The 27021-nt window shown below is 40.4% G+C and overlaps 2 protein-coding genes and 1 long non-coding RNA gene across 4 annotated transcripts; 2 read left to right on the top strand and 1 right to left on the bottom strand.

The window, feature by feature from the left end:
• Nucleotides 1-1049: 1049 nt before the first annotated feature.
• Nucleotides 1050-5366, top strand: LOC107650463 (mucin-16-like). Its single transcript, XM_056820679.1, has 3 exons — nucleotides 1050-2612; nucleotides 2708-2775; nucleotides 4488-5366. The coding sequence occupies exons 1-3, from the start codon at nucleotides 2556-2558 to the stop codon at nucleotides 4660-4662; spliced, it is 300 nt and encodes a 99-aa protein (XP_056676657.1). The 5' UTR covers nucleotides 1050-2555; the 3' UTR covers nucleotides 4663-5366.
• A 69-nt stretch (nucleotides 5367-5435) lies between these two features.
• LOC103098224 (mucin-16-like) lies at nucleotides 5436-9575 on the top strand. 2 transcript variants are annotated; one of them, XM_016427203.2, is made up of 4 exons: nucleotides 5444-6125; nucleotides 7185-7247; nucleotides 8757-8868; nucleotides 9241-9575. In XM_016427203.2, the coding sequence occupies exons 1-4, from the start codon at nucleotides 6122-6124 to the stop codon at nucleotides 9359-9361; spliced, it is 300 nt and encodes a 99-aa protein (XP_016282689.1). In that variant the 5' UTR covers nucleotides 5444-6121; the 3' UTR covers nucleotides 9362-9575. The 2 variants fall into 2 exon arrangements, with proteins under 2 accessions (XP_056676654.1, XP_016282689.1); XM_056820676.1 differs by lacking the exon at nucleotides 9241-9575 and having other exon boundaries at nucleotides 5436-6125; nucleotides 8757-9188.
• A 1743-nt stretch (nucleotides 9576-11318) lies between these two features.
• Nucleotides 11319-26349, bottom strand: LOC130457933 (uncharacterized). The gene is made up of 2 exons (XR_008917162.1): nucleotides 24331-26349; nucleotides 11319-11802 (listed from the first exon to the last, which is right to left on the bottom strand). It is a non-coding gene; the product is annotated as an uncharacterized LOC130457933 (long non-coding RNA).
• Nucleotides 26350-27021: the final 672 nt, after the last annotated feature.

The raw sequence follows: 27021 nt of genomic DNA, 5'->3' as shown, positions 1-27021 counted from the left end.
TACAACTAAAAAGACTCCACCTTGAGCTCCTTCCTTTTAAAGAACATTTTCTCTTGTGTCACCTCCCCTAAATTTTCACATCTACCAATCACAATAGACATTTTCCCCAGGATTGACCATACTTAATTCATATCTTCATTTGTTATCACCTTCTCTGGGTAGACTAAAACTTCATACCTCTTTTGTTAAGCATGCCCTTCTTGAGTTGCTTGACCTTTTAGTGATTAATTTAACCTTTAATAGGTACTTAGCACCCTTTTGTATTAGATCTAAAAATAGACCTAGCTTAAGGTTTTAGCTTCACTCTAAGTATGAGTTGAGGACTTTTCATTGTTCAGTAAGGAATTTTACAACTTTATTTTCCCCTAAAGTATGCCTAAGTATGGGTGGAGTAATGTTAAAATTCCCAATACATTCCTGATCAAGTACCTCCATTTGTTTCAATAAGGGAATAGCCTTAACCAAATGTTCTAAGGTAGACTCTGAGCAGTTTTAAGATTCAGAGAGAAAGGCAGACAGACAGAGACAGAGACAAAGACAGAGAGAAGAGGACTAAGAAAATGCCATTGATTTTAGTCTTGGAAACAGCAGTTTTCAGTGTTTCCATGTCAGATCATTTCAGAAGTATGACTACAAGGGACTGATGAATGAATGGGTTAAGGGGAACCAGAAGTTCTGAGTGTAGATAGGCAGATCCAGCTAGATGACCTCATTCCAAAGAAATAGGGCAGGGTTAACAAAAAGGGTTAGTGAGCCAAAACCAAAATTAGAACATGTCAGCTAGTACAAAATGAGCAGAAACACATATTTGCAAGCTTGAGTTTACAGAGCACCAGTCACCCACTCAATGAGTAACTAAAAATATGAATTGCCTAAAGGAGGGAGGGAATAAGCATCTACATTCACATACAATGCTATACACTTTCATCAAGAGTTTTTCATTTGATCAAATTTGAACAAATTTCAACCACCCTGTAAGAAAGGTACTAATAGTATCCCCATTTTGCAGATGGGAAAACTGAGTTAATCAAATGTTAAGTGACTCACTAGATCTGCCTGGTTAGTAAGTGCTGTGTGCTGAATTTGAACTCAGGTTTTTGTGATTCTAATCCCAAAGCTTTATGCACTGGGCCATCAGTGGTCTCCTATGGAATCATTCTCCATCATTTTAAGGATCCTATCAATGCATCTTTTTCCAGACCTCTGAAGAATCTGACAGTGACTGAAGTAGGTGTCATCTGCCTCTATCAGAGTGATTCCACTGGTCCCTTCCTGGATAGAGAGAGGGTTTACTGGGAATTCAGCAATCAGACTGGGGGCATCACTAGACTGGGGCCCTATACCCTCGACAGAGACAATCTCTACCTCAATGGTGAGTAAGCCCACTCAGGACATGACTCTTGAATCTTCTCCTTGATTTTGTCCCTGTTTGGAAAATAGACATTCTGCCCAAATTCTTGCTCCATTTTCCTCTGACCACTGTAAGGTAAGCACAGCAGAGAAGCAGGGGACCCAAAGAAACCAGGTGAATCAATTAAATCAGAACCCTCTCTGTCTCTGACTGTCTGTCTGTTTGTCTTCTCATTTCTTGCTTTCCTCTAGGTTATAACCATCATTTACAATCTTCCACCTGTAGTAAGTATTCATCAACTTCATGTCTCTATCTATCTTCCTGTGACCTGGAAGAAGAAACAATTGATACTCCTACCAATCCTATTTACTCTGTTTTTTTTTGAAAGGGAAGGGATAGAAGGACCCAAGGGATGGCCTGTGGTCCCTCAGAATTTTAATCCTCACATTCCATGGACTACTTATTTACCAAGCCCAGCAAGAATCCTTTTCCCCATATTCCATATTCAAACATAATTTTTCTGTGACATTCAAATAGCTTTTCCAAGGCTTTCATTCTTGATTCTCTACCCTTCAGCTCCTATCCAGACCACAATCCCTTCAAGAATTTCCTCAGCTCCTTCACTACTGACCAATTCCTCAGGTACCATCACATATTTCTGACCTGTTTCTTGGGTAGTCTTAATTGAATTGTTCCCTTGGGAAGCTGACTCTAAGATGAGGAGGTTGGAGTTGTAGAGCAAAATTGTGGTGGAGGTGGGAGTGGGGAAGTGAAAGAGCTCTTCTTATAGATGCATCATTGGGAGTCAGTTTCGTGTTTTCCTTCCAGTAAAGAATAGGCCAACCTTCATTGGGTGTCCCTGGGTAAGCTGATGGATGTCAGAATGTTTCAGTGAATAGGGCATCCATCTAAAAGTCAAAAAGAAAAAATAACCATCTGTAAGATCTAGTTTGAAATTTCTCCTTTGACACTAGCTATGGGACCTTGGGCACATCCCTGAATCCTCCCTGGACTTCAGTTTCCTCACCTGTAAGATCAAGGGGTTAGATGTGCCATTCCAGATCTAAACTGACAATCCCATGATCCTCTATACCCAACTCTCAACCATGAAGGTTTCTCTCCTTCCCCTACAGCATCTGGCAGCTTTAGCCTGAAGTCTTTCACCGTGAACTTCACAATCACCAACTTGCTCTGCACAGCAGACATGGGACGGCCAGGCTCCCAAAAGTTCAAAGCCACTGAAAGAGTCCTACAGCGCCTGGTGAGATTTCCCATTTCCTCTCCTACCTTGCTCCTCCCTGGGACTGAAACCCCTGTCTGTCCAGGTGCTCACTCATTCTCTCTTTTCCTTTATAGCTCAGCCCCTTGCTTGAAAACAGTAGCCTTGGCTCTGACTATTCTGGATGCAGGCTGACCATGCTGAGGTGAGATGGGGCCAGGTGGTCAGGGACTCAGGAGATGTGTGGAGCAGTCCTTTCCCCTGCACTGGCCCCATGGCCACTTCTTCCCCACAAAGCCAAGAAGGCTACAGTGCTTACATAGCTGATCATAAGGGGGCGATCTGACCTCTCTTTAGTTCAAGAAGCATTTAGCAGCTACACATCAGGTGCTAAGTAGACTGCTAGGTACTGGAAATAGAAAAACAAAACACTCTCTGACATCGAGGAGTTTATGTTCTGTTGGGATAAAGGAGGTACAATGTGTACACATGGGAGTCTGAGGAGGGAGAGAACACTGATGACTGGGAGATCTGGTAAAGGTTTTCCCTTGGTGGCATTTGAACACACTTACTTGAAGGAAACAAAGTATTTCAAGAGGCAGCTAGTTGGTACAGTGGTGGATGGAATGCCAGACCAGGCATCAGGAAGATGACAAGTTAAAATCTGTCCTCAGACCTTTCAAGGTATGTGACCTTGGACAAGTCACTTAACTCCTGTGTCTCAATCTCCCCATATATAAATATAAATATATAAAATGAGCTGGAAAAGGAAATGGCAAACCATTCCAGCATCTTTTACAAGAAGGCCTCAGATGGCATCATGAAGAGTCAGACATGACTGAAACAACTGAACAACAACAGCAAAAATATCCCATGAGGAATGGTCATTGTAAGCAAAATCCTGAAGAAAGGGGAATGAATTCTGAGATGCAAGAACAGTTAATTGCCTAATTTGATTAGAATGTCAAGTGTATAATATGAACACCAGTTTGGCAAGGGAAGCCAGCTCGTCATGGATTTTAAAGGTCAGGCTAAGGAATTTTCATTTATTACCAGAGGGGAGAGAAAGCTACTAACAACCAAAAATCCCCTTTCCTTTCTGTCTTGGAATGACTACTAAATATGGGTTGCAAATCAGAAGATTTTGGTAAGGACTCTGCAACTGGAGTTAAGTGACTTGCCCAGTGTCACATAGCTGACACAGAATCCTGGTGTAGGACTCTTTAGAAGAAGTGATTGAAAAGTTGTATTATGTGTTGAAAAGATAATTTAAAGGTAAATAGTTGCAGTGTAGATCTCATTCACTGTTAAGCTTTCAGAGGCAGCATGGGGTAGTGGGTTAGAGAACAGGCTTCAAGGGTCAAGAGACCATGGGTAGCTTTGGAAAGCCAGGTCCAGAGATGGGAGGTTCAAATCTGGCCCTCAACTTCCCAGCTGTATGACCCTGGGCAAGTCACTTCACCCCAGTTTCTTAGCCCTTATCTCTATTCTACCTTGGAAGTGGTACTTTTTAAGTACCACTTCTAATTCTAAGTAGCAATTCTAAGAGAGAAGAAAAGGGCTTTTGAAAAAAGAGACATGAAGAGCAGGGTTTGATTCCCACCTGGGTGACCTACTGGTTATATGATCCTGGGCAAATCATTTCATAGTCCCCAGTAATGGTAGTGTGAGGCTATACGTTTCAGAGAAGATGCTCCTCTGTATTAGTCAAGACAAATCTGCCCCCTCCTCTGCTCCAGCTGCTGAAATCATGAAAATGGCAGGTCTGGCCTCCCACTTTTTTGACAATAAGCTAGTACTCAACAAAGAAATGGATGACTTTGCAGAGCATTCATGGTGCCTTCTCACTGCAGCTGTCTTTGGCATGCCTACGTTTGCTAGATCCTTCACAGTTACCTCCAATGTGTCCTTTCCCAGGCCCATACAGAATGGGACAGCAACCAAATTCCTGTGTGGCCACTGGAAAACTCCCGCCACCCCTAGCCTGGACAGGAAGAAAATTTACTGGGAGCTGAGCAATCAGACCCAAGGTATCACCAGGCTGGGTGCCTATACCCTGGACAATAAGAGCCTCTATCTCGATGGTGAGTAGCCAGCTCTGGCCAGGACATAGGCAGCTCCTTGACCTCCCTCTCTTGCTTCCTTCCATTCCTGTTAAGCCCTCACCTATTGAAAAAACTTTCTATGCCTTTGAGGGTGCAGCTTTGCCTCTATGGTTTTACCTGGTCTGATAGAAAGTGTTTTCCTATGAGGTGTTTAGAGTGTGAGGGGGAGCCGGTATCAGACCCCAGAAATAGGACCCTCGGTGGGTGGATAGCCTCCTGACCTAGAAACTCCGGGAATCTCTTTCACATTGCAGTGGTTAGAGGCACAACACGCTGCGATCTGAAAAATCTGTGCAAAATTTTTTGGTCCTCCGTTTGTACCAGAGAAGATGACCAATTTCCCCTTTTTCTTTTATATGGTGTTTACGTGGCCTTATCTGTATTCATGGAAAATTAATTAATGAAAATGAAAAGTAGTGAAAATATATCCCTACATTTTCAGCCTTTGTGTTTCATCTACTGCCTTCCTCATACTTTTCACAAATTTTAACTTTTGATGTATTTTAACATTAAAATATAAATTGTGTATATTGAAAGCATTAAAAGATAAAATATTGATATTATACCATATATAATATATTTTATGTGTTTATGAGTTTCTTGACTTTTTCTGTGTCATCTGCTTACCTTCTTGTGCTATCTGCAGCTTCCACAATACTCCCCCAAATCCCCTCTTAATTTCTTATGCCAATCCTATAATCTCTCTCTCTCCCTCCCTCTTTTTCCTTCTCTCTCTCTCTCTCTCTCTAGGCAACTTGACTTCTCTATCTTCCTCTGCCCTGGCAGAGGAAATAGTTTATCTTTCTCTCAATATGATTCATATCATTCTCTGAAAAAGGGAAGGGACAGACTGACCTAAGGGATGGCCTGTTGTCCACCCCGTAGTTCAGTATTTTAAGCATCAATTTCCATTGGAGTACTTAGTGACCTAGCCCAACACCTTTGCATATAGTAATAGTTCCATAAATGTTCCTTCACTGGTAAGTAGACCACGCCTACAAATTAACTTCTTTGTTTTATTTCCTAATTTCATTTGGCTCGGCCATCTTTCCCCTATCCCCTATCCCCTCTCTGTTCTTAGACCCATATTTCTTTGTTTTTGCTTACCTACTTTTCAATGATGTTATGACCCAGACTTTTCCATGCTTCTTCCTGGGAAGAAGTTATCTTTTCCCTGAGATATAATGAGCCATCCCATATCTGGAAATGAAGCAATCAAGGAGACCTTTGTTGGAGTGGAAATTTATGTTCTGCTTGAAGTGCAACAGACTCCTGATCTGGACCCTTTCTTCTTCCTTCTAGCAGCAGCCCTGATAGTTTTACTACCTGATTGCCTAATCCTAATGGCCCCAGATTTCTCTCCTCAGATTTTTGTCTTTCCTCACATGGTGCATCTCTTTCTCTTTCTCTGTAGGTTACAATCATTTGGCCGTGGCCCCCACCAAAATGCGTGAGTGTCTCTATTGGAAAGGGAATAGTTCCTTCATTTCATGTAGAGTCAAAATGAAAGGAAGCAATCCTTCTCTAAAAGCATTCACATTTTATTGTGAGGGATAACATCTATATGTGCATTGATGGGTGTGTATGATACACACACTTATGTAGCCCAAATTCAAAAGTCAATTCAAGGTTGATAGAAGAGTGTTAGCAGTTGGTAATAATCAGAAAGGAATCCCTTGCAAGGTGGTCTTGAAGGAAGAAAGAGTGATTCTATTGAAGAGGTGAGGAGCAGTGCATTCTAGGCATGAGTTGGGGTCAATGAAAAAGAATGGAGATGAGAAATATAGTACCCTATGTAAGGAACAGAGAGAGTCTTGTTTGGCCAGACCATAGGGTGTGGGAAGGAGAATAGAGCATCACAAGGCAAAAGGTGGTCGTTTAGGGCCAAGTTGCTAAGGGTGCAAAAATGATTCTGGAGTCAGCAAATCTGGGATCAAATCCTGCCTCTGACATTTAAGACCACTGTGGCCTTAGGCAAGTCATGGGAACTCTCTAGGTCTCCATTTCCTCTTCTATAACATGAGGATGTTGGACTTGATAGACTTTGAGAGCTCATCTTGCTGCAGAATGTCTTCTATTTGATTCTAGAGGTGATAGAGAACCACTGGAGCTAACTGAATAAGTGCATGACATGGCTAGATCTTTACTTAAGGGAGCATGATGGAGATCAAGGATACTGGCAAGTCACAAGCTCACCTCAGCACTCTGGAACAGAGGAGGAGGAGGAGGATAAGGAGGAGGATTCACAGGTTGGAAGTATTTCTGTCAGTCATAGACCAGGCACCTCAGCTCCTTTTCTTATGCCAACCTTCCTCACAGGAGCTTGGGCATCCAGCAAAGGCACTGGATCCCATGGATTAAATCATTTGGTGAACTAGTGCATATTGATTTCCTCTCCTATAGGGCCCTGAGGTTGTACAGAGCATCCACAGCTGCTCTGAGTTCTCTGCTTTTAGGTACAAGAAATTTCTGCCCATCTTGAAACATTTTCCTTTTTTTCCAGTTTTAGCACCAGACCCAGCAGTAGCACCTGGTTGTCCCCTGTGGGCCACAGAGCCTGGAGGCTCCCAAGGTAAGGAAGAGAGGTTGATTCTGTGTTCTGGCAGTGGTGTCAAACTAGATACAGATTCCTCTGCATTTCATATTGGCTAAAAAACTACGGATTAGCATTACCTATGTTAGCTACTGTAATCCCTTTATCTTGTTAAATATTTCCCAATTGTATTTTATTCTTATTCTGCCACCCAGAGGACTTTGTGGGCCTCAATGTGGGCTATGAATGTGGCACCTTTGGGGGCCTAGTCCCAAATGGAAAGTGGGCAAAATATATGCTGTTTAAAAGAAGAATGGGCCCCAGGCCTTTCAGAGGTGATGTCTTTCTAAGAAATAGGCACTTTCCAAACAAGGAAAGGGCAGAGCTGAGGTTGCATATCATCTAGAAGCCCTAAGTCATAAAGACCAGAGATTTAAGTTTTGAAAAATTAGTTTCTACCATTGAAGGATGTTCTCTATGGGAATTTGGAATAAATCCCTCTGTTCCTATTTGAACAATAAGGAAACTATAGCTGATTTAGGTAGGAATTCCCTGCCCTGATGGGTTTTTGCCACAAGGATCTTTCACCCCCAGGTCCCCGTAGTGTCAGGGGCGGGGGAGCACAGGACTGATCCTGCCCCCTTTGACTTAGGATTTCCAAATCATGTTCACCAAGGCAAAGGAGTCTGGTGAGGAACCTCATTGTCATATGATGTGAAGGAGTTAGTGTTGTCTAACTTATAGAAAAGACGAAAGGAAGATATGATAACTGCTTCCAAGCTTTTGTAGGAGTGTCACATGGAAAAGAGATTAGGCTTCTCATTATGTCCCAGAACAAGAAATCTAAATTGTAAATATGTAAATTATGGCTTGAGATTAGGAAAAACATCCTAACAGTAAGTGCTGTCCCAAAGTGGAATAGGCTGCCTCGAGGAGTAGTGGCTGCTCCTTCACTGAGGACCATAAAGCATTGGTGAATGTTCATTTGTTGAGATCATTGTGGAGGGGTTTGTTTTCCTCAGATAGAGAACAGACAAGATGGCCTCTGACATTCCTTACAATTTTAATACCGTCCAAGCCAAGAGATATCTTGTCTCCCTGTCTCATAGCTAGTTTTCCATCTTATAACATTCAGAGCTGATGCTATTAACTATCTTTCATTACAACTGTTTTTCCAATAGCTTCTGTGCTAACCACGTCCCCTTTAGTCACATCCCCTCCAGCTCCATCCCCAGCACCAACAGCTTTCTCAAGCACAACAGGTTCAAAGACACTGGATCTCTGGGTTATATCCTGGAAATCGTGCCATGCTTTACTCTGGGATTAGAGCTCAAGAGACATAGAGCAAGGGAGAAATTGGAAGACTGGGCAAGGCTGCTTTATGGGATGCATCAGCAGGTCTAGGATGTGAGATTTTCATTCTAGGGCTGGGGTAGGTGGAGAGGGAATGGAATGCTGAAAGAACAATCAAACACAGGGTGTTAGTGGGTGTGCTGACTGGATATCCAGGATTGAAGTATTGGTATTCCTCTCCCTTTTTGGCCACAGCTGCTAGTTTAAGCTTCCAGTCTTTCACCACCATTCCCGAGGTGCTGTACACAGAAGATATGCATCTTTCTGGATCTGACAAGTTCAACTTCACCAAAAGAACCCTGCAGCAGTGAGTCTGCCCAATCCCTTCCTCATACCCCAAAAAGTCTGCTTTGTTGTGAATCTCCCCTTACCCTTGTATTCTCAGGAAATTCATTCCTGTTTTGGGGGTATGGTTTAGAACAAATTTTCTAAGATAAATATTCAATCCAGTGGGGATCTTGGTTTAAACTAAGCTCTCATTTATAGACATAATGGAAGCAATTCAACCATACTTCAGGCAAACCAACAGCCTTTCCCACAGCCTGAAGGCTATTCAGTTTCTATATCTTTGTATGTGGTTTGTCTTGTCTGGGGTTTGTATGTCTTGTCTGGGGTTCCTGTCATTATTCTTGCTATGTTTCTGTGTCACCATCAACATATTTGTTTTTTTTTTTTCCAGACCTTTGAAGAATGGCTCAGCAAGTGAAGTGAGTTGCCTGTGCACACACAAAAGAAACCACAGAAGCTCATTCAGAGACCAAGAGAAGGTTTACTGGGATGCAAAAAGAGCATTTCACTAAGCTGGGCTTTTCCTCCTCCCTTGAAAGAGACAGTCTACTCAATGATGAGGAGCACAACAGAGTCCCTAGCCTTTTCCTCTATCCCCATGCTACTTTCCCCTCCTCCTGCTAAATTTCCATTCTGATTCTGACCTTAATGTTCTCTCAAAGAATCATTATTTCTCAATACCCTTTTATTACACCAAACACAGAAAATAAACCCTGCCCCTATCTACTTTCCTGTATTTTCTTTCATTTGGGATTTTCTGGGTTATTGTATTTTAGGTGCAAAAACAGAGACATCTCAGTTTCCTATTCTTTTTTTTTAATATTTTATTTGATCATTTCCAAGCATTATTGATTAAAGACATTGATCATTTTCTTTTCCTCCCCCCCCCCATAGCCGATGCATAAATCCACTGGGCATTACATGTTTTCTTGATTTGAACCCATTGCTATGTTGATAATATTTGGATTAGAGTGTTCATTTAGAGTCTCTCCTCTGTCATGTCCCCTCAACTGCTGTATTCAGGCAGTTGCTTTTCCTTGGTGTTTCAACTCCCACAATTTATCCTCTGCTTATGGTGTTTTTTTTTTCTCCTAGATCCATGCAAATTGTTCAGGGACATTACACCGCCACTAATGGAGAAGTCCATTACGTTCGATTATACCACAGTGTATTAGTCTCTTTGTACAATGTTCTCCTGGTTCTGCTCCTCTTGCTCTGCATCACTTCCTGGAGGTTGTTCCAGTCTCCATGGAACTCCTCCACTTTATTATTCCTTTTAGCACAATAGTATTTCATCACCAACATATACCACAATTTGCTCAGCCATTCTCCAATTGATGGGCATCTCCTCGTTTTCCCATTTTTGGCCACCACAAAGAGCGCAGCTATGAATATTTTTGTACAAGTGTTTTTGTCCATTATCTCTTTGGGGTACAGACCCAGCAGTGCTATGGCTGGATCAAAGGGTAGATATTCTTTTGTCGCCCTTTGGGCATAGTTCCAAATTGCCCTCCAGAATGGTTGGATTTGTTCACAACTCCACCAGCAATGGATTAATGTCCCTACTTTGTCACATCCCCTCTAGCATTCATTACTTTCCTTTGCTGACATGTTAGCCAATCTGCTAGGTGTGAGGTGATACCTCAGGGTTGTTTTGATTTGCATTTCTCTGATTATAAGAGATTTAGAACACTTCTTCATGTGCTTATTAATAGTTTTGATTTCTTTATCTGAGAACTGCCTATCCATGTCCCTTGCCCATTTATCAATTGGAGAATGGCTTGATTTTTTTGTACATCAGTTTCCTATTCTATTCAATGCTTTTGCTTTTATTTTTTAAAGTCCCTTATCTTTTGTCTTAAACTTGAGTCTAAGTATCACCTCCAAGGAAAAAGAGCTGTAAGGGGGGTGGGGGGAGGAAGAGGCTAATCATTTGGGATTATATGATTTATGGGGAGTCACAGCAAGGATGTGTCTGAAGCCAGACCTGAGCCCAAGACTTTTACATCTCAAGACCTGGCTCTCTATCCACTGATTCATTTAGCTGCCTCTATTCAATGTTGTTAAAAATAATTTGCAATTTCTGGGTCCAGAGCCAAGATGGCAGAGTAGAAGCAGGAAAGCTCAAAGCTACCATGAGAATCCTCTCCAACCAATGTACATTAGAAGGGAGGATAAGGGTGATGATTTGCAATGCTTAAACTTTCCTCTCATCATAACTGGCTCAGAGAGGGAATAATTACCATACTCATCAGGGTACAGAATCTTATGTTACTGTATAGAAAAGTAGGAGGGGGGGACTCTGATAAGGGAAGAGGGATGGTAATAGGAGAGAGGGGAAAGTAAGGGGGAGATAAAAAGCAAGACTCTGGTGAAGTGAGAGGGAAAGGAAAAAGAACAGAAAGGGGTGTTATAATATTAAATAGGTGGTCACCAGGGATTTAATTACAAAATCTCAAAATGAATTAGTAAAGTGTAATTTATGGTAGTTTATTTTTACAATAGAGGGAAGATATTAAGGAAGAGAGAAAAGGGGAGAGACAAAGAAAGAAAGAGAGTGAGAGAGAGAGAGAGAGTGATAGACAGAGACAGAGACAGAGGGAGAGAGAGAGAGCTAGAGCTCTAGTTTCCTCTGAACCAGTTAGAAATTCTAAGGCACCAGTCAGGGGAAAGGTGTCTCAAGACAATAGGCCTTTCATGGAGGTTCATACCTCCAGGAAGGACAAGGAAGATGTCAGCCTAGATACTCACCACTGTGACTGTCTAAAAGGAAAGTAGTCTGAAATCTCCTGCACAAGCTCCTCCACGGGTCCAGTTCCACAGCCAAGTGTCTTCACTCCAAGTCTGACTGTCTATCTTCCAGTCTCTCCTCAAGTGTCTGTCTTCCCTCCAGCTCCACGTGACTGTCTTCACTCCAACTTCAAGGGACTGTCTCTGTGTGTCTCTTTTTCCACTATTTTAAAGACATTTTTCTGCTGTGTAGCTTCCCCTAATTTTTATGTCTACCAATCACAGCCAATGCTCCACACCAGAACTGCCCACTCTTTCACATGTGGGTCACAGACCTCCCACTCAGTGTATGAAATGGGTGTTCACAGCTTTCGTGGTTAGTTCACACCTTTTTTGGTTAAAATGAAAAATGGGTAGATCTAATTTAAGAACTTAGTTTACACTTTGGGGATTAAAATCTAAAAATAAACAGGGGATTACAATGTAATCTTCACTATCAAGGAACAGCTAAGTACCTCCATTGTTGCAATTTGGGGAGAGCCAAATCCAATCTTCACAAGGGAAATCAAGATGGAAGGGAATATACAGTTGGTAATCATAACTGTGAATGTGAATTGCCTTGAATTTACCCCTAAAACAGAAATGGATTTTAGAGTGGATTAAAAACCAGAATCCTACTATATGTTGTTTACAAGAAATGCATTAGAGACAGGATAACCTATATAGATTAAAGGAAGGGACTGCAGCAGAATTTATTGTATATCAAAAGTAAAAAAAAAAAGTAGCAATCATGGTTTTTTAGACAAAAACTAAAGTAAAATAGATCTTATAAAAAGAGACAAGGAAGGAGATTACATCTTGTTAAAAGGTACTATAAACAATCAAGTAATATCAATACTAAATATATATATATGTGTGTGTATATACATATATATACATATATATATACTGATTGGTAAGTTTTGTATGGGCCTTTATGATTGATTTGTGTGTTGGCTTCATGAGAATAAGTTTCTGTGAGTGGGAAAGTTCTTGACTTCGTTTGTAGCTGCAGTTTTGCCTGGAATTATGTACCTAAATAAAAGCTAACCCATGATAGTCTTTTGGCGTTGGATTTGAGGGTCTGATCTTTTGGTGATGTTTTAGAGAATTAAGGTACAGGTGTTTTACTCTTGCATTATTCCTTCTGAGACCAGGGAATTCCATAGGTAAGGGATATTAATGAGAGGTTATGCAAAGAGTGGGCAATCACATCTTGCCAAGGGCTACTCTGAGGCCTCCTTAGCTACCACTCCTGACTCTGTCAAGGTGTCCTGGCCTGATGGCTCCCAGCAAGTAGACTTTCATGCCCAGATTGTAAATTCAGCCCCCAGAGCATGAGGTCTTGGTCAGAGCTGGGTGAGGGTCTTTGCATTAGGAATCCATAAAATACTTTTATCTGTACTCATGCAGTGGACATTGCCATTAGGGAGATGTCCCCTTCCTCAATGGGAACGAATAAAGACTGCAAATTCTACTATGTACTCTTTGACTCCAGATTTGTAATTAAAATTTGTGTGTGGTCATTTTATTTCATCCTACACACTAGAAAGAGAACAAATTTAAAAGTCCTTATTTAAAGACTAAATTGGAAATTCTAAAAAAAGGAGAAATAAATAAAAGCAAAAGTAAGAGAAATATTGAACCAATAAATAAAAGTAGAAGTTGGTTTTATGAAAAAAAAAAGTGTTGGTTAATTTGATTTAAAAAAAGGAAAGAAGAATATCAAATAATCAGTATCAAAATTGAAAAGGGTAAAATCATAACCAATGAAGAGGAAATTAAAGCTATCATTAGGAGCTATAGTAGTAGTAGTCTCTCGGTAACCGAGGATGACGATTGTCTTTGTGTGTTTTCATCTATGATAGATGAGTGTGCACAAAGACACTTGTGTGTGAAAAGTCCATGCACAGAGACAGCCCCACTCTCTTGGCATTGGAAGCCTGGGTCTAGTGGCACGAAAAGTTGTTACACCTAGAGACTTCCTCAGCTGCATTGGATGGCCATGTTGTCTTTTGTGCTCCAACACGCCCTAAGCATTCCACAGTGCTTTGCTGCGTCGCCCTCTCAGCCATTGAAACTTCTTATTGGTTTCTTCTGTCTGTTCAGCCGAAGCATTCTTCACATGCTGGGTGAACAAGGCCCTGGTTCACCAGGGGTCTATGACCCGATGGCTACACCAACAAGGTTTAGCCGGCCTGTCGAAGCCATTGCCCGGGGTGTGGCCGCTGCCGCATGCTAGCAGCTACTAGGAGCCACAAGTGAGCTGGGTGTCAGGTGGGGGTCAGAGGCTGGAGAGCTGCCCTAGAAGGGCACAACAAGCCCTCCATACCAGAGATACTACCCCTGTCTGAGCACCCCATACACCCCATTAGGAGCTATAATGCCCAATTATATGCCAAGAAATCTGACAAAGTGTAATGGATGAATATTTACAAAAAGAGAAATTGCCCAGATTAGCAAAAGAGGAAGTAAAATCCTTAAACAATGATAGGGAATAGGGGAAATGGAATGTTAATTTGGAAATAACATAGAACTATCAAATAGTCAGAAAAACCAAGTCTTTAATCAGAATAGAGATAAGTCCAGTATTTAATTCTTTACTGGTGCCACAACTTTTACAGGGTATAAACCCTGGACTCTGGGGATGTGGCACCACACTAGATGACCACTCCAAGGAACAAAAGACTTGGGGGAACCCATATGCCATTTGGGGGGAAACCAGGGTCAAGGAAAGGTGATTGACAATACAATAGCTACAAGAAAATGGGACTGTTCAAACTACATGGATAGGATACAGTCAAGCCTGGGAAAGAATCATAGCTAGAGGCTAGGATGTAAGAGAAGGGGGCTGCTTGTGAGGGAGGCCAAAATGACCAACCTTGAAAATACAGGAAGAACTTAACAAGCTGGCTAGCCTTGGAAGTTAGTCAAACCATAAATATGCCAAACCCCAGCTGCAGTGGGTACCAGATAAAGGCCAAGGAGACCCCAATAACATAAAATTGTCAAAGTTCCAAGGATGGTATGTCGCAGATAAGGTGCTGGAATGGGGGGGGGGGCATACATGCTGAAAAGTATTTAAAGCCCAGCTTCTCAGAAGCAACTTGTAACTCTGATGGCAGAGGTTCCCACTGGTCCGTACTAGTTCTATAATAAATGGCCTTTTTCCTTGCCGGATTTCATTGTCCGCGGTCTTCCTTGGTGGTGGGTGAAATCCTAGACCTTAACATTTGGGAGCTTGCCCGTACCCCTCCACCTTGGAACCCCCCAGACAGGAGGACCTAAGGCACTGCCTTGGACCAGATCTTCAGGTGAGCTGAGTGTGTTGTGGCTGTGTGTGCGAATGGTGACCAAATGTGTATGGGGGAGATGAGGACCCCTGATGGGCATAAGGCTTAGTGGAACATTCATCCTTGCGGTTTGTACAAGGGTTCCTATGCCAAGCCCCAGGGTCTGCCTTTTTTCTAAGGCAAGAGGCTTAGCCTCGCGGCGTTGGTCCGACCCTCTCACCTGTTTCTGAGTGTGGACTCCCGATTTCTGCAGTTCTGTGTCTATCTCGAGAAAGCCAGTCAGAAAATGGAGAAAGCATCTGTGTTCAGGGGTGGGGAAGGAATACAGTCCTGGGCACGTCCCTAAATCGGAACTTTCAGGGTGTTTGAGGCCCCTAGTATGGAGTTCAAATCTCCATCTGCCTGTCAGGGCCCTGAGCATGAGATTTCACGTCTCTATCAGGTACCCTGGCACTTTTCGTATTCCAGTTCCCCCAGAACAGAGTTCAAGTTTCTGTCAAGTTTGGGAAAGGGTTGTTGTTGAGGCACCTTTTTGGGAAGATATTGCACCCCTAAGAGAGACTGGGGGATGCCCCATGATCTCTAGGTGATTTTTAGACACACAGGTTTTTTTGCCATGTGGAGGGATCGGGTGGCCAGCCCCTTGCTGCCGGCCCCTGACAGGTAACCGGAGACAGTTGGAGACAGCCGAAGGGACCTGGCCACTGATGAGTAATTGCTGGTATCAGGTTTCTTTCTTTACTGCGGCTGGCCTGACAGGCAGCCGAAGGAAGCCGAAGGCAGTTGCTGGTGTCAGGTTTTTTCCTGATTAAAATCTAGCTGCTTTGGACAGTTGTTAACCCTTTCCTTGCAACTTCTTGGTCTCAACAATAGAAAATCAGCCTGTTTGTCAAATAGCTTGCTTAAGGTTTTACGGTCCTTACAAGTACATGCCAAGAAATTAGATCTTAAGATAACCTCCTAGGATCGGGGTAGTTTACGTGTCCGTGTCTCTGTTGTTTGTCTTCTGGCTTTTGCTGTTTGTCTCGTGTGTCTTTCTGTATTTGGATGCAGATATGTGGATGTATGGGAGAGGGTGTCCTATAGAATTCGTTGAGTATTTGTTGTGTCAGGATTAACGGGAAAAAAACAGGGGGGATTTTTGGATGCAGGGTCACAAAGGAGAATAGATTTTGCACCCCTGCTCCCTCTGCCTGCGTTCCAACCAGGCAGGCTATGATGAAGTAACACTGTGCTTGCTCCTACAGCAGGCTTCAGGGTGGGAGAGAGAGTACAATTACCTGTTCAATGATTTTTCCCTCCTTCTTCCTTTGGATGGGCCCCCAAAGGAGCGGAAGAGAGAAAATTCTGAACAGAAAAGGGAGATTCTTACTCCACAGTTAGAACTTTTCACTTAAAATTAATTCTCAACTTCGGTGGATAGCTAATGATTTTGATATAGTACAAATGTAATGTATTACAACAAAACTCCTGATTAATGTTTTCTTTGTTAAACCTTGCAATGCATAATGATTTCAGTGAATTTGAGAATTGTGTAAATGTGATTGATAGCAAGTCTGATGCAGAGAGGAAAGTTTATTCTGTATGGACAGAAATTGTACTGAATACTTTATAGATGTAAAAGTCTTTCAGAAAAACTTATGTTGTTGAAAAGAACTTATTCTAGAATTTGAACTTGGGAATCCTTCAAATTACATTTATTTTAATGTATGTGTTGTCAGAAGTAGCAGCAAGAAATTATATTACACACAAGAATTTTTTTTGTTTTTTTTTAATAGTTAATCTGCATGGGATTAATGAGATAAGTGCTAAAAATTGATATCTTACAAAAGGGGAAATTTTTAAATGATCAATGTCATATGAATTGTTTTTAAATGTGCAAAATGCATAGGAAGGAATTTGTAATCTAGAAATTCATGTATGTATTCAGATGCCAAATGCTGGAAATTAGTAATGCTTAATGAATGCTAAATATGTATGCATTATATTATGAAGAGGATTAAGTTTTCCACCTAAATAGGTTAAGGGTATATGACATACATCCTGTATGCCTTTAACAAGACAAATTCAACCAGCCCTGTAATCGAGAGGGCTTGTCATGAGGATTAAATACAGTCTAGTTCCAGATATATCAGAGAGGTCAGGCTGGAATGCCAGGTAACATGTCGCTAACTAGGGAAAGGTGATTAAGTACATGTGAGAGGAAATAACTTCATATCTTATAACCTAACTATATAAGTTAATAATTGGATTTTGGGGTGTCTGGATTCATTTTATGAAGTGCTCCATTTCAATGAGAGTAATGAATAGAGATACTAGTTGATATTATGATACAACAAATTATAAATTGGAATTTAATCAAGTATGTAGCAATATTTTGAGCTAAAAGACAACTAAAACGGAGGATCTAAATGCTTTGTACTTCAGTTTGGTTACATATTGAAAGATTGCTAAAGAACTTAATCAAAGTTATTTGGAAGTTGTGGAGTTCAAACTAAAATTTGCTAAGAGTAAATTATTATGAAAGAGGTTTGATAAATTCAAAATTTTAAATTGCAGTAAGCTAGTCACTGGTTAAAGACAGATGGGCCAGGGTTGCTAAGTAATAAAATCTAAGTCAAGGCCAGCAGCCTTGCGATAAAATTGCTCAGAAGCTATTAACCCCTTCCTTGCACCCAGGAAGGAGAAAGAAGTGCTTATAAAATTATGAACTGACATAGGGGCTTCAAAGAGTTAACAACCGCTGTGTGATAGAACTTAAAGATGAGTATATCTTAATTGTAGGAACGGAGGATTTAAGGTGCTCAAGCAAGCAAATATTGACAGCCCTGTCTGACCAAAAAAAGGTTGTTTGCAGCTGTGGAATCTTACTACAAACATTCCAGGTCCAGAATGATAAAATGAGTAGTGTAATATTTAATTGATAAAGTTACCTCATATGAGTTCTGGGATTGTTGGTTGATATTTTAATTACATTTTTGATCTGTATAAGGATATATGTGGCAAACAAGAGCCAAAAAATGGGTAGGGTATTAAAAATGGCACATATGTGAAAATGCTTGCTCATAAATTTATGTTTGTTATATGTTATATGAAGAATGGCTCAGAAACTGGAGTGAGTTGCCTGTACACACACAAGAGAAACCTCAGAAGCTCATTCAGAGACCAAGAGAAGGGTTACTGGGATGCAAAAAGAGCATTTCACTAAGCTGGGCTTTTCCTCCTCCCTTGAAAGAGCCAGTCTACTCAATGATGAGGAGCACAACAGAATCCCTAGTCTTTTCCTCTATCCCCACGCTACTTTCCCCTCCTCCTGCTAAATTTCCATCATGATTCTGACCTTAATATTCTCTCAAAGAATCATTACTTCTCAATACCCTTTTATTACACCAACCACAGAAAATAAACCCTGCCCCTATCTACTTTCCTGTATTTTCTTTCATTTGGGATTTTCTGGGTTATTGTATTTTAGGTGCAAAAACAGAGACATCTCAGTTTCCTATTCTATTCAATGCTTTTGCTTTTATTTTTTAAAGTCCCTTATCTTTTGTCTTAAACTTGAATCTAAGTATCACCTCCAAGGAAAAAGAGCTGTAAGGGGGGGAGGAAGAAGCTAATCATTTGGGATTATATGATTTATGGGGAGTCACAGCAAGGATGTGTCTGAAGCCAGACCTGAGCCCAAGACTTTTACATCTCAAGACCTGGCTCTCTATCCACTGATTCATTTAGCTGCCTCTATTCAATGTTGTTAAAAATAATTTGCAATTTCTGGGTCCAGAGGCAAGATGGCAGAGTAGAAGCAAGAAAGCTCAAAGCTACCATTAGAATCCTCTCCAACCAATGTACATTAGAAGGGAGGATAAGGGTGATGATTTGCAATGCTTAAACTTTCCTCTCATCATAACTGGCTCAGAGAGGGAATAACTACCATACTCATCAGGGTACAGAATTATATGTTACTGTATAGAAAAGTAGGGGGGGGGACTCTGATAAGGGAAGAGGGATGGTAATAGGAGAGAGGGGAAAGTAAGGGGGAGATAAAAAGCAAGACTCCGGTAAAGTGAGAGGGAAAGGAAAAAGAACAGAAAGAGGTGTTATATTTAGAATGAATATTAAATTGGTGGTCACCAGGGATTTAATTCCAAAATCTCAAAATGAATTAGTAAAGTAAAATGTAATTTATGGTAGTATATTTTTACAATAGAGGTAAGATATTAAGGAGGAGAGAAAAGGGGAGAGAGAAAGAAAGAGAGAGAGTGAGAGACACAGAGACAGAGAGGGAGAGAGAGAGAGAGAGAGAGAGAGAGAGAGAGAGAGAGAGAGAGAGAGAGAGAGAGAGAGAGAGGAGAGAGTGAGAGAGAGGAGAGAGTGAGAGACAGAGACAGAGACCAAAGGAGAGAGAGAGAGCTAGAGCTCCAGTTTCCTCTGAACCAGTTAGAAATTCTAAGGCACCAGTCAGGGGAAAGGAGTATTAAGACAATTGGCCTTTCATGGAGGTTCATACCACCAGGAAGGACAAGGAAGGATGTCAGCCTAGACATTCACCACAGAGACTGTCTAAAAGGAAAGTAGTCTGAAGTCTCCTGCACAAGCTCCTCCACGGGTCCAGTTCCACAGCCAAGTGCCTTCACTCCAAGTCTGACTGCCTATCTTCCAGCCTCTCCTCAAGTGTCTGCCTTCACTCCAACTCCAAGGGACTGTCTCTGTGTGTCTCTTTTTCCACGATTTTTTAAAATTTTAAACATTATTTTATTTGGTCATTTCCAAACATTATTCACTGGAAACAAAGATCATTTTCTTTTCCTCCCCGCCCCCGCTCCCACCACCATTCACTCTCCCATAGCCAGCAAACGATTCCACTGGTTATCACATGTGTTCTTGACTCGAACCCATTTCCCTGTTGTTTGTATTTGCATTAGAGTGTTCATTTAGAGTCTCTCCTCAGTCATATCCCCTCAACCCCAGTAGTCAAGCAGTTGCTGTACATCTGTGTTTTAACTCCCACAGTTTATCCTTTGCTTGTGGATAGTATTTTTTAGATCCCTGCAGATTGTTCCAGGACATTGCATTGACCCTAATGGAGAAGTCCATCACCTTCGATTGTACCAAAGTGTATCAGTCTCTGTGTAAAATGTTTTCCTGATTCTGCTCCTTTCACTCTGCATCACTTCCTGGAGATTGTTCCAGTCTCCATGGAATTCCTCTACTTTATTATTCCTTTTAGCACAATAGTATTCCATCACCAACATATACCACAATTTGTTCAGCCATTCCCCAATTGATGGGCATCCCCTCATTTTCCAATTTAGCCACCACAAAGAGTACAGCTATGAATATTCTTGTACAAGTCTTTTTCCTTATTATCTCTTTGGGGTACAAATCCAGCAGTGCTATGGCTGGATCAAAGGGCAGACAGTATTTTACTGCAATTTGAGTATAGTTCCAAATTGCCCTCCAGAATGGCTGGATCAATTCACAACTCCACCACCAATGAATTAGTGTCCCCACTTTGCCACATGCCCTCCAGTATTCATTACTTTTCATAGCTGTCATGTTAGCCAATCTGCTAGGTGTGAGGTGATACCTCAGAGTTGTTTTGATTTGCATCTCTCCAATTATAAGAGATGTAGAGTACTTTTTCATGTGCTTATTAACAGTTTTGATTTTCTTGGCTGACAACTTCCTGTTCATGTCCCTTGCCCATTTATCAAGTGGAGAATGACTTGATTTTTTGTACAATTGGTTTAGGTCTTTGTAAATTTGAGTAATTAAACCTTTGTCAGAGGATTTTATGAAGATTGTTTCCCAATTTGTTGTTACCCTTCTGATTTTGGTTACATTGGTTTTGTTTGTACAAAAACTTTTTAACTTGATGTATTCCAGATTATTTATTTTGCATTTTGTAACTCTTTCTAAGTCTTGCTTGGTTTTGAAGTCTTTCCCTTCCCAAAGGTCTGACATGTATGCTATTCTGTGTTTGCCTAATTTTCTTATAGTTTCCTTCTTTATGTTCAAGTCATTCACCCATTTTGAATTTATCTTGGTGTAGGGTGTGAGGTGTTGATCTAAACCTAATCTTTCCCACACTGTCCTCCAATTTCCCCAGCAGTTTTTATGACATAGTGGATTTTTGTCCCAAAAGCTGGGATCTTTGGGTTTGTCATATACTGTCTTGCTGAGGTCTCTTGCCCCCGGTCTATTCCACTGATCCTCCTTTCTGTCTCTTAGCCAGTACCAAATTGTTTTGGTGACCCCTGCTTTATAATATAGTGTGAGATTTGGGACTGCAAGGCCCCCTTCCTTTGTATTTTTTTCATGATTTCCCTGGATATCCTTGATCTTTTGTTCTTCCAAATTAACTTTGTTATGGCTTTTTCTAAACCAGTAAAAAATTTTTTTCTAAGTTCTATGGGTATGGCATTAAATAGATAGATGAGTTTGGGTAGGATGGTCATTTTTATTATATTGGCTCATCCTACCCATGAGCAGTTAATGTTCTTCCAATTGTTCAAGTCTAGTTTTAGTTGTGTGGAAAGTGTTTTGAAGTTGTGTTCATATAGTTCCTATGTTTGTCTCCGGAGATACATTCCTAAGTATTTTATTTTGTCTAAGGTAATTTTGAATGGGATTTCTTATTTTAGTTCTTGCTGCTGAGCTGTGTTGGAATTATATAGAAATGCTGATGACTTATGTGGGTTTATTTTGTATCCTGCAACTTTGCTAAAGTTGTTGATTATTTTGCTTAGCTTTTTGGTTGAATCTCTAGGATTCTTTAACTAGACCATCATGTCATCTGCAAAGAGTGATAATTTGGTCTCCTCCTTGCCTATTTTGATGCCTTCAATTTCTTTTTCTTCTCTAATTGCTACTGCTAGTGTTTCTAATACAATGTCAAATAATAGAGGTGATAATGGGTATCCTTGTTTCACTCCTGCTCTTAATGGGAATGAATTTAGTTTATCCCCATTGCAGATGATATTTGTTGATGGTTTTAGATATATACTGTTTATTATTTTTAGGAATGACCCTTCTATTCCTATGCTTTCTAATGTTTTTAGTAGGAATAGATGTTGTATTTTATCAAAGTCTTTTTCTGCATCTATTGAGATAATCATGTAGTTCTTGTTGGTTTGCTTGTTGATGTGGTCAATTATGTGGATAGTTTTCCTAATATTGAACCAGCCCTGCATCCGTGGCATAAATCCTACTTGATCATGGTGGATGACCCTTCTGATCACTTGCTGGACACTTTTTGCTAGTATCCTTTTTAAGATTTTTGCATCTATATTTATTAGGGAGATTGGTCTATAATTTTATTTCTCTGTGTTTGGCCTGCCTGGCTTTGGAATTAGTACTATGTTAGTGTCATAAAAGGAGTTTGGTAGAACTCCCTCTTTGCTTATTATGTCAAATAGTTTGTACAGTATTGGAGTTAGCTGTTCTTTGAATGTTTGATAGAATTCACTGGTGAATCCGCCAGGCCCTGGGGATTTTTTCTTAGGAAGTTCTTTGATGACCTGTTGGATTTCTTTTTCTGATATGGGATTATTTAAGAAATTTATTTCTTCTTCTGTTAGTCGAGGCAATTTATATTTTTGTAAATATTCATCCATATCACCTAGGTTGGTATATTTATTGCCATATAGTTGGGCAAAGTAGGTTTTAATGATTGCCTTAATTTCCTCTTCATTGGAGGCGAGATCCCCCTTTTCATCATTGATGCTGTTAATTTGCCTTTCTTTCCTTTGTAAAATTAGATTGACCAGTACTTTGTCTATTTTGTCTGTTTTTTCAAAGTACCAGCTTCTAGTCTTGTTTATTAGCTCAATAGTTTTGTCACTTTCGATTTTATTAATTTCTTCCTTAATTTTTAGGATCACTAGTTTGGTTTTCTGCTGGTTTTAATTTGTTCATTCTCAAGTTTTTTGATTTGCATTTCCAATTCCTTGATCTCTGTCCTCCCTAATTTGTTAATATATGCAGTCAGTGATATGAATTTTCCTCTAAGTACTGCCTTGGCTGTATCCCATAAGGTTTGAAAGGATGTCTCGCCTCTGTCAATTTCCTCAATTAAATTAATTGTTTCTATGATTTCTTCTCCAACTAACTGATTTTGGAGTATCATATTATTTAATATCCAAATAATTTTTGATTTGGCTCTCCAAGTACCATTACTGATGAATATTTTTATTGCCTTGTGATCTGAAAAGCCTGCATTTATTATTTCTGCTTTTCTGCATTTGAGTGCCATGTTTCTGTGACCTAGTGTATGATCTATTTTTGTGAATGTGCCATGTGCAGCTGAAAAGGTGTATTCCTTTTTGTCCCTATTTATTTTTTTCCATATGTCTAATAACTCTAATTTTTCTAAGATTTTGTTCACCTCTTTTACCTCTTTCTTGTTTATTTTTTGGTTTGATTTATCTAAATTTGATAGTGGTTGGTTCAAGTCTCCCACTAATATGGTTTTACTGTCTATTTCCTCCTTCAATTCTCCTAGTTTCTGTATTAAAAATTTACATGCTATACCATTTGGTGCCTACATGTTGATTAGTGATATTTCCTCATTGTCTATGCTCCCTTTTAACAGAATATATTTACCTTCCCTATCCCTTTTGATCAGGTCTATTTTTGCTTTGGTTTTTTCAGATATCATGATTGCAACTCCTGCCTTCTTTCTGTCAGTTGAGGCCCAAAAGGTCTTACTCCAACCTTTAATTCTTACCTTGTGAGTGTCAACCCGCCTCATATGTGTTTCTTGAAGACAACAAATGGTAGGGTTTGGGGTTCTAATCCAATCTGCTATTTGTCTACATTTTATGAGTGAGTTCATCCCATTCACGTTCAAAGTTATGATTGTCATTTGTGGATTCACTGGCATTTTGATATCTTCCCCTAGTTCTGACCTTTCTTCTTTAGCTATATACTTTTGAACCAGTGATTTACTTTAGGTCAGTCCACCTAGTCCCCTCCCTTGAGATGCTTGCCTTTCTAGCCCCTCCCTTTTCATGCTCCTTTCCCCTCCCCCTCTCCTTCCCTCCCTTTTTATACTTCCTTCCCCCTTCTCCTCCTTAACTTTCCTTTCTTTCTTGCCCTGTTGGATAAGATAGAATTCAGGATCCCACTGCATCTAGATGTTCTTCCCTCTCTGATTTGATCTCACTGAGAGTAAGGTTTAAGTAATTCCACTTCATGCTCTCTTCCTCTCCTTCTCATATGAGAATTCTTCCCCTCCCCTTCCCATATCTTTATATGGGAAAGATTATTCTATTAAGTCCCCCCCCCTATTTCTTTAAGTAAATCTTAGTGTTGTCGACGGTTCCCCCCTCCCTTTTCCTTTCTTTGACCCCACTTTCCCCAAATCTGTATAAGTCTAATGAAGATTAATTTAGATTTTTAAATAAAATTATTTATACCTTTAATTCCTTCATCTGAAAACTGCTAGTTTACATCCTTTGACCAGTTGTCAATTGGGGAATGGCTTGTACTCTTATAAAGTTGACTTAGTTCTCTACAAGTTTGAGAAACAAGACCTTTATTAGAGAAATTTTATACCCTCCCGCCTTTTTATTGTTTCCCTTCTAGTCTTGGTTATATGGGATTCATGTACACAAAAATTAATGAAATCAAAATTATTCATTTTCTATTTTGTAATGTTTTCTATCTCTTGTTTGGTCATAAATTATTTCCTTTTGCACAGACCCATCAAGAAACCATTCCACCCTCCCTTCTTTATTATAGTATCACTCTTTATTTCTAAACCATATACCCATTTTGACTTTATCTTGGCATAAGGTATGAGATATTGGTCTCTACCTCATTTCTGCCACACTGTTTTAACAGTTTACACAGTTTATACAGCAGTTTTTATTCAACATTGAGTTCTTATCCCCAAAGCTTGAATCTTGTCACTTTTTAGCCAGGACTATATTGTTTTGATGATTCAGCTTTATAGGTCAGTTTGAGATTTGGTACTGCTAGGCCATATTCCTTCATTTTGCCATTTATTCCCTTCATTAAATTCTTACTCTATTGTTCTTCCGGGAGAATTTTGATATTTTTTCTACTTCTAGAAAATATATCTTTGATAGTTTGAATTGTGTGTCACTGAATAAGTATATTAATTTAGATACAATTGTCATTTTTATAATATTTATTAAAACAGGAAGAAGTTTCAAGGGCTAACATGAGCTAGTTGCACTGTGAACTCTTTTGCACTGGGGCTTGGGGCTTCATTGCACTCTGCATCTATATAAGGCATATTCTTTGTGGACTACCTTACACTGGGGTTTGGGGCCTGACTGCAGTCTTTTCCAAGAGTTCTAGCCTCCTCTTAGAGTTGCACTGGCCAGCAACTCCATGGATTGCTTTGCATTAGGGTATGGGGCCTCATTAGAGGCTTGAGCTAGGGCTTGGAATTTCATGGATTAGGAAAGGGGTGTATTGTTAATTTGCTTAGGCAGGGACTCAGGGTACCAAAATTGAGTATGACTAGACCTAAAGCAATAGGTGAGTAGTTGGCAAGGGTTGCTATTGCCTTGTGCCTTTACTCTTTGGTACAGCTTTGCTGCCAGCTGTACTCTCCTCTCACCACCGTGAAAGAGATCCCCTGTCTACCTTCCAAGTTATTTTCTGCAGGAAAGTTACTGCACTCTGTGCCCGTGTTGGTTCAATTACTCCAAAATTCATTTTGAAATGTTATTTTAGAGTGGTTGGAGAGGATTTTCAGAGCAACTGGAGCTTTCCCATTCCATCTTAGCTCTACCTCAAATCATCTCTCTTAGACACAGGATTGTCCAGCAAGTACACAAAGATAGCAGTTCCCAGGGGTCTATCCCTGGCTAGCTGAGAGGACATGGCCAACCAGTCTTTTTGAGGTTGGATACACAGATTTGGTACCTCCCAGTTTAAAGACACTAGGAGGGACCTCTTATGGCCTAGGCTCTGATCAGTCCTACCTGTGAATTCTGCTGCAGGGAAACAATGTCCAGAGACAACTCAGACAACTATTTCTTCTCTGGAACGACCCTCCCTCCTACTCAAACCAAAGTTTCTTCAAGAGTATCTATGGGCACTAGCTCTCTCCCACATGGATCCACAACAGTTGAGTCCAAGGGCATGCTAGACACTAATCCTTCCTTAGACACTAGCCCCAAAGGGACCTTTTTCCCTTTTCCCACATGGCAGCCATTAGAGAAGGCACAACAACCGGGTGGGAATCTAACACTACTAGACATCCTGAAACAAGTCCAAGTAAGTCTTTTCATACTAGGGTTATTTCCTTCAAAGGAAGTCATCAGCTCACCATTTGCTGTCTTCATCTGACTCCATCTCTACTAGCAAAGATTCCATTTCCATGACAACACACACAGTGGATCCTGCCAATACAATGAAAGCCCATATAAAAGGAATGAACCTATCTCAGCTGGGCTATCTTGAAATAAGGTCCAATTTTCCCATAGCCCTCTTCTTCTCCTTTGTTCCCCCAACATGGATGCAATGTATACCCATATACCTAAAAAAGGAAAAAAAAACAGGTACTGTTTTTAGTTCAGTACATGGTCCTTCATGAACTCTTTTTCTTCTCTGGAAGATCAGAGTCATGTTTGAGTCAGGGAGGCTGATTCATTTCTGCTTTAAGATGAAAAGGAATCATATGTATTTAACATGAAGACATTCCATTCTCTAGCAATTGCCCATCATGGTCTCTGTTTCTATCTTCTGGAGAGTCTGATTTTCATAGTCACTTTAGTTTCCCACAATCTTCTTGAGAGTAGCCTTGTCATCCTTGGGACTGAAATGACCTTTCGTTTCCTTATCATGGTCAGATGCTTTAGGTATGTAGTAAAATTGGACTGTGGCAAGTGGAAACCTTTGAGGCAGTTGAAAAAGGGAAGGGGATACCAAAGATTAACTTCTGGGAGAACTTACACCTTTACATGTTGCTTCTTATGTGAAAAGACTCTCTGCCTGATGTGCAATAAATGCTCAATAAATGCATGCTAAATAAGAGATTGACTGACTTTCCTTTTTGAGAGGAATCAGCAGGAACCTGAGTCTCAGCACCACCACTGTATACGTATCCTGGCGTGATGGAACTATATCTC

Source organism: Monodelphis domestica, chromosome 3, assembly GCF_027887165.1.
Source record: "Monodelphis domestica isolate mMonDom1 chromosome 3, mMonDom1.pri, whole genome shotgun sequence".
NCBI classification, from domain to species: Eukaryota; Metazoa; Chordata; class Mammalia; order Didelphimorphia; family Didelphidae; genus Monodelphis; species Monodelphis domestica.
The sequence above is the reverse complement of the archived record's forward strand: the minus strand, read 5'-3'. Positions and strand labels throughout refer to the sequence as shown.